General features: G+C 48.2%; 1 protein-coding gene across 1 annotated transcript; it reads right to left on the bottom strand.

The window, feature by feature from the left end:
* Window positions 1-7,103: 7,103 nt before the first annotated feature.
* Window positions 7,104-11,279, bottom strand: LOC139457184 (proline-rich protein 36-like). The gene has a single exon (XM_071238604.1). The coding sequence runs from the start codon at window positions 11,277-11,279 to the stop codon at window positions 7,104-7,106; it is 4,176 nt and encodes a 1,391-aa protein (XP_071094705.1).
* Between the last annotated feature and the right edge of the window lie 401 nt (window positions 11,280-11,680).

Below are 11,680 nucleotides of genomic sequence, written 5' to 3'. Positions count from 1 at the left end.
TCACGCCGAAGACCCGGGTTCAATCCCAACATGGGTACAATGTGTGAAGCCCATTTCTGGTGTCCCCCCGCCGTGATATTGCTGCAATATTGCTAAAACCATACGCACTCACTCACTTCCTAGTATCAGTGTCCAGAAGGATTGGTACTCAATGTGGATCGAGTGGTCAGGCCCACTGACTTGGTTGATGCATGTCATCGTATCCCAATTGCGTAGATTGATGTTCATGATGTAAATCACTGTATTTTCTGGTCCAGACTCGATTATTTACAAACCGCCGTCATGACGCTGCAGCGTTTAACAACAAACAAAGGACAAAAGAAAGGAATGGTTCTCCATGCTATTATTGGTGACTAGAATGGGTAGTATAAATGATAACAAGGGTTAACAGAAGTCATACCCTCAATATCCACATGTTTCTCAGCTTCCTGATGGAAGGGCGTTCACCGACTATAAAAGTCCAGTTTCCACCCTTGCTGAACTAGGTTGGAATTTCCAGGCTCGATCATAGCGCCACCTGTGGCTTTTACGAGTTATGTCACTTCTATGTCCCTCCTCCTGACCAATCAGATTCCATCTCTTCTATCACTTCATTGATTGGACTATGCAATGACTCGTTAGTCCAGCCAAAATGTAACTCTGGAATTCCACCCTGTTCAGCTAGGGTGGAAACTGGACTTTTGTAGTCAGTTAACGCCCTTGCCTCGGGAAGATGCAAGTTTCTGTACAACATTATATTTTTCTCTCATGTACAGTCTTCCTTTGTTGTGAAACCTCTTCCACTGTGGCAGGCTCTCTTCTTCCTTTGTTAAACACACTCTTCTACAAGGCACGCTCTTGTTCTGTCAGCCTTCTCTTCTGTAAGGCAACCTGTTCTTTAAGGGAACTGTTTGTTCCTTCATCTATCAGCACGCTCTTACTCTGCCAGCACCTTCTACCTCTGTGATGCACCCTCTTCCTCTGTCAGCAACCTTTTCCTCTGTGATGCACTCGCTTTCTATGTGATGCATGCCCTTCCCCTGTCAGCATCCCCTTCCTCTGTGATGCACTCACTTTCTCTGTGATGCATGCCCTTCCACTGTCAGCATCCTCTTCCCCTGTGATGCACTCGCATTCTCTGTGATGCATGCCCTTCCTCTGTCAGCATCCTCTTCCCCTGTGATGCACTCGCATTCTCTGTGATGCATGCCCTTCCTCTGTCAGCATCCTCTTCCTCTGTGATGCACTCACTTTCTCTGTGATGCATCCTCTTCCCCTGTGATGCACTCGCATTCTCTGTCTGCATCCTCTTCCCCTGTGATGCACTCGCTTTCTCTGTGATGCATGCCCTTCCCTTGTGATGCACTCACTTTCTCTGTGATAGATTGCCCTTCCCCTGTCAGCATCCTCTTCCTCTGTGATGCACTCACTTTCTCTGTGATGCATCCTCTTCCCCTGTGATGCACTCACATTCTCTGTCTGCATCCTCTTCCCCTGTGATGCACTCGCTTTCTCTGTGATGCATGCCCTTCCCTTGTGATGCACTCACTTTCTCTGTGATAGATTGCCCTTCCCCTGTCAGCATCCTCTTCCTCTGTGATGCACTCACTTTCTCTGTGATGCATCCTCTTCCCCTGTGATGCACTCGCATTCTCTGTGATGCATCCTCTTCCTCTGTGATGCACTCGCTTTCTGTGTGATGCATGCCCTTCCTCTGTCAGCAAGACCGCCTCCATGGTTTAGAAGCAGAGCGTCCTCCCGGAGACTGGAAGGTCGAGGCATCACGCCAGAAGACTGAAAAATGACACGTGTTACCCTGTCTGGCGCTCGACACTAAGGGGCTAAAACAAGGACTGGTTTGCTTGGAGTCAGTATACTGTGTCTGAGTTGGGTATTTATGTTAAACTGTGGCATGGTATCTCAGTAGGCTAGCGCTATAAAATCGGGATTAGTCCGGACTAGTACCAGCAGCCACCCACACCTTCATTCACGTTAAACAAGTTAGGGAAGACAGTATTCGTATGACACTGGGCCCTTTTGTAAATGGCCTAATTGCAGCAGTCAAAAGGGTTATTACTAGTGTTGTTTTGCCATCTGCAGTTTATGATAGAATATGTAACTGTATTTGTAATGAGTAAGGATGAGACATATGGACGAACAGCTTCTTTATTACAATTAGGGACGATGGTTTCGGTGTAGGTTCTAAAACCGTTATCAAGTAAGTGAAGTACAGAGTATGGTTGACAAGAATATATATTGTTTATACAGTTGAGTAGGTTTAAGATCAGTTACACTGTTGTATTTGTAATGAGTTGTGTTTCTGCATGAAGTTAGTCAGTGAGGAGGAACATACTCTCAAGCAATGCAGAACTTACCAACAAGAAAGGAAATGTATTCAATACTGCGAGATGACATTATGTGCCAAGTTTGGTGGAGACATATGGTACGGTTTTCAAGATCTTCTCCGGAAACAAGGACTTACGCCATTTTCAGTCTAAGTCAAAGTTGTTGCCATGGAAACTCGAAAAATGTTTTTTTTTTAAATATCCCAAACTATCAAAAGGCACTAATTCACCACTAGACCTATCTATGTGCCAAGTTTGGTGAAGAAATATGGTACGGTTTTCAAGATCTGCTCCGGAAACGAGAACTACCGCCATTTTCAGGCTAAGTCAAAGTTGTTGCCATGGAAACTCAAAATATATATATATATATTTTTTAACCCCAAACTTTCGAAAGGCACCAGTTCACAACAAGACCTGTCTATGTGCCAAGTTTGATGAAAAAATATGGTACGGTTTTCAAGATCTGCTCCGGAAACGAGAACTACCGCCATTTTCAGTCTAAATCAAAGTCGTTGCCGTGGAAACTCAATATATATATATATATTTTTTTTAAATCCCAAACTTTCGAAAGGCGCCAGTTCACAACAAGACCTATCTATGTGCCAAGTTTGGTGAAAAAATATGGTACAGTTTTCTAGATCTGCTCCAGAAACGAAATGTGACCGACGGACGGAGGGCACCCATTCTTATATCCCCCTTCCACTTCGTGACAACAGAAGAAAGTGAGTGAGTGAGTATGGTTTTACGCCGCTTTTAGCAATATTCCAGCAATATCACGGCGGGGGACACCGGCAATGGGCTTCACACATTGTACCCATGTCGGGAATCGAACCCGGGTCTTCGGCGTGACGAGCGAACGATTTAACCACTAGGCTACCCGACCGCCCAACAGAAGAAAGAACAACAGTTATCCAAATATGTTTGTTTGTTTGTTTGTTTGTTTGTTGTTGAACTCTGCACTCAGCAATATTCCATCTATATGACGGCGGTCTGTAAATAATCGAGTCTGGACCAGACAATACAGGGATTGACATCATGAGCATCGATCCACGCAATTGGGATACGATGACATGCATCAACCAAATCAGCGAGCCTGACCACCCGATTCCGTTAGTCGCCTCTTACGACAAGCAAAGTCACCTTTTACAGCAAGCATGGGTTGCTGAAGACCTATTCCACCCCGGATCTTCACATGTCTATATAAATATGTGATTGACAGAGCAGACATCAACACGCAGATAGTAACTGAACATAGCAAGTATTATTGTAGATAAGCAATTGCAGTAAAAGAGAATTGTAATGTAATCTTATTTACTGTACCAAATAAACATGATATAAGAGACACGAATTCCGAGTACAAGTATTGTATCTGTAGAAAAAGAATGAATAGCAATGAATAGTTATTAGTAGAAATAAGCATTCTCCTTGGGATTCAGTATTTGTAAAGGAGGTGAGGTGAAATGGGGTTGAACGTCGCGTCCAAGATTATTGCACTTATATAGCGTGCATGTACGTGTGTGTTTGTGTGGCTGCTTGTACTAGTCCTGACTGATGCCAATTTATAGTGCTAGCTCACTGAGATACCATGCCGCAGTTTAACATGAATACCCCACTCAGACACAGTATACTGACTCCGAGCCGACCAGTCTTTGTTTTAACCCCTTAATGCCGAGCGCCAGACAGGGTAACAACAAGTACCATCTTTCAACGTCTTTTGGTATGACGCCGCCGGGGATCAAACCCCGGACCTTCCGCTCTCCGGGCGGACGCTCTACCACAAGACCACGGAGGCGGTCTGATAAACATGTGGAGCGGAATTCAGAGTTTCACAAGCTCCGTTGGTCTGTCGGGGACGACTACTAGTATTCTGAGGATTGATCCACAATTTCAAACTACCATATTGTTGCTTTTTTTCCTTTTTTTCTTGAAATTTCCAGATACTAAGTTGAAATATCAAGGTAATATCTTGAAATTTCAAATTATTATCTTGAAATGTCAACATAGCATCTTGAAATTTCAATTTAGTACCTTGACATTTCGAGGTAATAAGTTGAAGTTTCAAGATACAAGGTTGAAATTTCAAGTTATAATCTTAAAATTTCAACTTTTTATGTTGAAATTTCAGCTGCAGTGTAGCTCAGACATTCTACCCAAAGTACAATGTGTACCGGGATCCCCAAGGGTGTTATTGCTTGATAACGGTAGTTTCAATGCTGTGTGTTATATTGTACGGAAGCCTTTTAGAGCCACATGGTTTTTTTCTTGAAATTGCAAGATACATAGTTGAAATTTCATGATGTTATGTTGACAGATACTGAGTTAATATTTCGAGATACATACTAATTTGAAATTTCAAGAAAATAAGTTGAAATTTTAAGTTTATAACTTGAAATTTTAAGTTTATAACTTGAAATTTTAAGTTTATAACTTGAAATTTCAAGATAATAAGTTGAAATTTCAAGATATTAACTTGAAATTTTAACTTAATATCTTCAAGTTCAAAACATGAACTAATCTTTTTTCAGAAAATACACATGTCAAAATTAAACTTTGAACTGCTAATCTTCTAATAGTTAGGAAACTGTTCCCTGAATTTGAAAAGAATCCATGAAGCAGCGATAGAACATTTTTAGTCCACTAGTCCTTGTAATGACAACACATAGCTAGTCCTTGTCATACCTTAATTATTGGGTAATTTGGCAAGGACTACAAAACTGGTCCAATTTCTACCGCTGTGAAATAGTGTTTTCTAGCTACAGGTCGCAGTAAACGAGTTCTAAGTAAAACAGTGCAAACAAGCTGTATTTTTTCAGATTATCCAAATATTAAAAACACTGCACCTCCCCTTTTGGCATAAAAACTGTACCCCCAATTTGAAAAGAAATCCATGAAGTAGTTTCAAGTCATACATGTAGGTCGCACGCATGTTGAATTCCAAGTTCACAACATGAGAAACTTTTTTTTTTAGAAAAAAAACATACATCAAAATTTAACTGTGCACTGTACCTCTTCGATTAGTGTAAAAACTGTTCCTTGAATTTGAAAGGAATCCATCCGCGGTTTCCAGGCTATAGGTCACACACATATTTAAGCAAAATATTTCTGAGAAAAAAATAAATGAAAAAAGCTGTATTTCTTTTCAGAAAATCCAAATATTGTAGGTGTAAAAAGTGCTCGCTAAGTTTGAAAAGAATCCACCAGTAGTTTTCAGGTGTTACAGGTCACACAAAAAATGTGACGGCAGGACGGACGGACGGAATTCCTTGTTATGACAACATACCCCAACCCTTTTAGGTCGGGGGTATAATAAATGGTTTGTCAAATGTGGGAATGCCAGGATTGGCGGCTTTAGCAAAGCAGAGTTGCATGAAAGTCGCTAAATGTCCTGTGCATGACGATACACGTGAGCAGAAAGGGAATTCCCTCGACTTTTATATTGGGATTCCCCGACATTCCGTAGTAATAAAAGTAGTCCGTTTCAGTGGGCGTGGCTTAATTTTTACATTCATTTGGAAATGGATTGAAATGGCTGTACCAGTGCTTCCGCCCAAACAATTTATTTAAGGATTGACTGTGTATTTTTTTCGGTTCATTGAGGTATGAATCGAAAAACCAATGTGCAAACTGTATGAATTACCGTAGCGGATTCTTAGAAAGGTTTGCACATTGGTGTTTCATTCATTCTCGGCCTTCGGTTTCAAAGGGTTGTTTGGACAATGGATATGCATGAAAGTCGCTAAATGTCCTGTGCAGGACGATACACGTGAGCAGAAAGGGAATTCCCTCGGCTGTAATATTGGGATTCCCCGACATTCCGTAGTAATAAAAGTAGTCCGTTTCAGTGGGCGTGGCTTAATTTTTACATTCATTGGGAAATGAATGAAATAACACGTGACCAATTCAGCTAATCAGAATGCAGGAATTTCAATGAACACATCGAAAATTTAATTATTGTAACAATGAATGTAATGGCGTTGCTACTTTGGAAGCGATTGTAAAATCCTACCATTCCAAGTTTGGTTGGTTGGTTGGTTTGTTGTTTATCGCCGCACTCAGCAATATTCCAGCTATATGACGGCGGTCTGTAAATAATCGAGTCTGAACCAGACAATCCAGTGATTAATATCATGAGCATCGATCCACGCAATTGGGATCAATGACCACCTGATCCCGTTAGTCGCCTCTTCTGACAAGCATCATCGCATTTTAAGCCACGTATGGGTTGTTGAAGACCTATTCGACCCCGGATCTTCACGGGTTGCCATTCAAAGGAAACTTTGAACCTATTTCTGCATTGTTCGATAAGAAAGCGACACTATCACGTTAAGGTTTTCAGGGTCTACATGTTCACCACTATTTAAAAAAGAAAATGTCCCAAGTAAGCGAAAACAAAAACCTTTTTTTTCTAAATCCGCTAAATGGGTTTCAAAATGTAAGGAAAAGCACAAAACATCATCCAAATAGCACAGTTTTAGGTTGCGGAAAACGTCATTGATCGGTCTTTGAAATGTTGCAGGGGCAGAGGCTGGACCAAAGGCCATACGATTGCAGTGACTGGTACCACGAGCTGTTACAAAAGCACATTTGGGCGTACTTTCTTCATTCAGGACTAATTACTTATATCCCGCTGCCAGATTTATATGTACAGTACAGCCTCGTGATCATCTTCAACCTGTTGCTAGGCAGAATAACTAGAGAAGCCCAGGGGCTGTTACGATCTGACCCACTGACTCTTGATCTTGAGGGTCTACCTTTGCACGCACAGCAGGACGAGTACGGTTAAACTGCATCTCTTGTAGCAATACCTTGTTGCACTGAATCATTTAACCCAATTTCCAAGAGATTAATGGCAGTACAGCCATGACACCTGCCTATCAACTGACATAGTCGAGCGTGTTGCTCCTGTGATAAGTGGGATGAAGAATATCTATATATATGGATGAGGGATGGGAGGGTGGGAGAGTGGAGGGTGGATGAGGAGTAGAGTGGATGAGGGGTGGGAGAGTGGAGGGTGGATGAGGAGTGGGTGGTGGAGGAGCAGAGATGGATGAGGAACAGGTGGATGAGGGATGGGGGAGTGGAGGGTGAGGAGAGGGTGGTGGAGGAGCAGAGATGGATGAGGAACAGGTGGATGAGGGGAGGGAGAGTGGAGGGTAAGGAGAGGGTGGTGGAGGAGCAGAGATGGATGAGGAACAGGTGGATGAGGGATGGGGGAGTGGAGGGTGGATGAGGAGAGGGTGTGGATGAGCAGAGATGGATGAGGAACAGGTGGATGAGGGGTGGGGGAGCGGAGGGTGTATGAGGAGAGGGTGGTGGAGGAGTGGAGATGGATGAGGAACAGGTGGATGAGGGATGGGGGAGCGGAGGGTGTATGAGGAGAGGGTGGTGGAGGAGTGGAGATGGATGAGGAACAGGTGGATGAGGGGAGGGAGAGTGGAGGGTAAGGAGAGGGTGGTGGAGGAGTGGAGATGGATGAGGAACAGGTGGATGAGGGGAGGGAGAGTGGAGGGTGAGGAGAGGGTGGTGGAGGAGTGGAGATGGATGAGGAACAGGTGGATGAGGGGAGGGAGAGTGGAGGGTGAGGAGAGGGTGGTGGAGGAGTGGAGATGGATGAGGAACAGGTGGATGAGGGGAGGGAGAGTGGAGGGTGGATGAGGAGAGGGTGTGGATGAGCAGAGATGGATGAGGAACAGGTGGATGAGGGGTGGGGGAGCGGAGGGTGTATGAGGAGAGGGTGGTGGAGGAGTGGAGATGGATGAGGAACAGGTGGATGAGGGATGGGGGAGCGGAGGGTGTATGAGGAGAGGGTGGTGGAGGAGTGGAGATGGATGAGGAACAGGTGGATGAGGGGAGGGAGAGTGGAGGGTAAGGAGAGGGTGGTGGAGGAGTGGAGATGGATGAGGAACAGGTGGATGAGGGGAGGGAGAGTGGAGGGTAAGGAGAGGGTGGTGGAGGAGCAGAGATGGATGAGGAACAGGTGGATGAGGGGAGGGAGAGTGGAGGGTAAGGAGAGGGTGGTGGAGGAGCGGAGATGGATGAGGAACAGGTGGATGAGGGGAGGGAGAGTGGAGGGTAAGGAGAGGGTGGTGGAAGAGCAGAGATGGATGAGGAACAGGTGGATGAGGGGAGGGAGAGTGGAGGGTAAGGAGAGGGTGGTGGAGGAGCGGAGATGGATGAGGAACAGGTGGATGAGGGGTGGGGGAGCGGAGGGTGTATGAGGAGAGGGTGGTGGAGGAGTGGAGATGGATGAGGAACAGGTGGATGAGGGATGGGGGAGTGGAGGGTGGATGGGGAGAGGCTGTGGAGGAGTGGAGATGGATGAGGAATAGGTGGATGAGGGATGGGGGAGCGGAGGGTGGATGAGGAGAGGGAGTGGAGGAGCGGAGATGGATGAGGAACAGGTGGATGAGGGATGGGGGAGTGGAGGGTGAGGAGAGGCTGTGGAGGAGTGGAGATGGATGAGGAACAGGTGGATGAGGGATGGGGGAGTGGAGGGTGGATGAGGAGAGGGAGTGGAGGAGCGGAGATGGATGAGGAACAGGTGGATGAGGGGATGGGGGAGTGGAGGGTGGATGGGGAGAGGCTGTGGAGGAGTGGAGATGGATGAGGAACAGGTGGATGAGGGATGGGGGAGTGGAGGGTGAGGAGAGGGTGGTGGAGGAGTGGAGATGGATGAGGAACAGGTGGATGAGGGGATGGGGGAGTGGAGGGTAAGGAGAGGGTGGTGGAGGAGCGGAGATGGATGAGGAACAGGTGGATGAGGGGATGGGGGAGTGGAGGGTGGATGAGGAGAGGCTGTGGAGGAGTGGAGATGGATGAGGAACAGGTGGATGAGGGGATGGGGGAGTGGAGGGTGGATGAGGGGAGGGTGGTGGAGGAGCGGAGATGGATGAGGAACAGGTGGATGAGGGGAGGGAGAGTGGAGGGTGGATGAGGAGTGGGTGGTGGAGGAGCGGAGATGGATGAGGAACAGGTGGATGAGGGGTGGAGGGTGGATGAGGAGAGGGTGGTGGAGGAGCGGAGATGGATGAGGAACAGGTGGATGAGGGGAGGGAGAGTGGAGGGTGGATGAGGAGTGGGTGGTGGAGGAGCGGAGATGGATGAGGAACAGGTGGATGAGGGGTGGGGGAGTGGAGGGTGGATGAGGAGTGGGTGATGGAGGAGCAGAGATGGATGAGGAACAGGTGGATGAGGGACGGGGGAGTGGAGGGTGGATGAGGAGTGGGTGGTGGAGGAGCAGAGATGGATGAGGAACAGGTGGATGAGGGATGGGGGAGTGGAGGGTGGATGAGGAGTGGGTGATGGAGGAGCAGAGATGGATGAGGAACAGGTGGATGAGGGACGGGGGAGTGGAGGGTGGATGAGGAGTGGGTGGTGGAGGAGTGGAGATGGATGAGGAACAGGTGGATGAGGGATGGGGGAGTGGAGGGTGGATGAGGAGTGGGTGGTGGAGGAGTGGAGATGGATGAGGAACAGGTGGATGAGGGGTGGGGGAGCGGAGGGTGTATGAGGAGAGGGTGGTGGAGGAGTGGAGATGGATGAGGAACAGGTGGATGAGGGATGGGGGAGTGGAGGGTGGATGAGGAGAGGGTGGTGGAGGAGTGGAGATGGATGAGGAACAGGTGGATGAGGGATGGGGGAGTGGAGGGTGGATGAGGAGTGGGTGGTGGAGGAGCGGAGATGGATGAGGAACAGGTGGATGAGGGATGGGGGAGTGGAGGGTGGATGAGGAGTGGGTGGTGGAGGAGCGGAGATGGATGAGGAACAGGTGGATGAGGGATGGGGGAGTGGAGGGTGGATGAGGAGTGGGTGGTGGAGGAGCGGAGATGGATGAGGAACAGGTGGATGAGGGATGGGGGAGTGGAGGGTGGAGGAGGAGTGGGTGGTGGAGGAGTGGAGATGGATGAGGAACAGGTGGATGAGGGATGGGGGAGTGGAGGGTGGATGAGGAGTGGGTGGTGGAGGAGCAGAGATGGATGAGGAACAGGTGGATGAGGGATGGGGGAGTGGAGGGTGGATGAGGAGTGGGTGGTGGAGGAGTGGAGATGGATGAGGAACAGGTGGATGAGGGACGGGGGAGTGGAGGGTGGAGGAGGAGAGGGTGGTGGAGGAGCGGAGATGGATAAGGAACAGGTGGATGAGGGATGGGGGAGTGGAGGGTGGATGAGGAGTGGGTGGTGGAGGAGCAGAGATGGATGAGGAACAGGTGGATGAGGGATGGGGGAGTGGAGGGTGGATGAGGAGTGGGTGGTGGAGGAGTGGAGATGGATGAGGAACAGGTGGATGAGGGACGGGGGAGTGGAGGGTGGATGAGGAGTGGGTGGTGGAGGAGCGGAGATGGATGAGGAACAGGTGGATTACGGGAGGGAGAGTGGAGGGTGAGGAGAGGGTGGTGGAGGAGCAGAAATGGATGAGGAACATTTGGATGAGGGGAGGGAGAGTGGAGGGTGAGGTGAGGGTGGTGGAGGAGCAGAGATGGATGAGGAACAGGTGGATGAGGGATGGGGGAGTGGAGGGTGGATGAGGAGTGGGTGATGGAGGAGCAGAGATGGATGAGGAACAGGTGGATGAGGGGAGGGAGAGTGGAGGGTGGATGAGGAGTGGGTGGTGGAGGAGTGGAGATGGATGAGGAACAGGTGGATGAGGGATGGGGGAGTGGAGGGTGGATGAGGAGAGGGTGGTGGAGGAGCGGAGATGGATGAGGAACAGATGGATGAGGGATGGGGCAGTGGAGGGTGGATTAGGAGAGGGTGGTGGAGGAGCAGAGATGGATGAGGAACAGGTGGATGAGGGGCGGGAGGGTGGGAGAGTGGAGGTGGCGTAGTCGGCTAAGTCACCGCGATTCGCTGTGCAGAGTTGCGTCCCCTGGGCACGCCAGAAACCTATGATTGTGGTTCTAGGTTTGTCAGCACCATACACATGCTTGTGGGTTTCACCGAAGTGGTTGATCTTCATCTCTTCGATCTTTCCTCCCACATTAAGCTGACACGCCGTGATATCTATACAAGTCACGTACTCACGCGTCTATTTCTGACTGTGGGAGGGAGGGTTCCGATTCGGCGGTAGGATTTGACTGCATAGGCGTACTTTCATCTGAGTGTTCCACAGCAAAATAATTTGTACATACTTGTCCCCATCTTCCCGGGGCAAGAGAGTTAGCTGATTGTAAGTGTCCAGTTTACACCCTTGCCGAACGTGGCTGGAATTATGGAGTTACATTTTGGCTGGACTAACGGGACTATGCATAGTCCAATCAAAATTGCGGGACGAAATCGTAAACTGCCGTGTCAATTTCGGTCGATTGCAGAATCTGCAAAGCATGTGTACTGTCAACTCGGAGTCAACAGATATTTTCC

Source organism: Haliotis cracherodii, unplaced genomic scaffold, assembly GCF_022045235.1.
Source record: "Haliotis cracherodii isolate W230 unplaced genomic scaffold, xgHalCrac1.p SCAF_12, whole genome shotgun sequence".
Taxonomy (NCBI): domain Eukaryota; kingdom Metazoa; phylum Mollusca; class Gastropoda; order Lepetellida; family Haliotidae; genus Haliotis; species Haliotis cracherodii.
The sequence above is the reverse complement of the archived record's forward strand: the minus strand, read 5'-3'. Positions and strand labels throughout refer to the sequence as shown.

Bases quoted from the DNA above. Each gene is read 5' to 3' on its own strand.
- LOC139457184 (XM_071238604.1), bottom strand. From the start codon at position 11,279: ATGAAGATCAACCACTTCGGTGAAACCCACAAGCATGTGTATGGTGCT.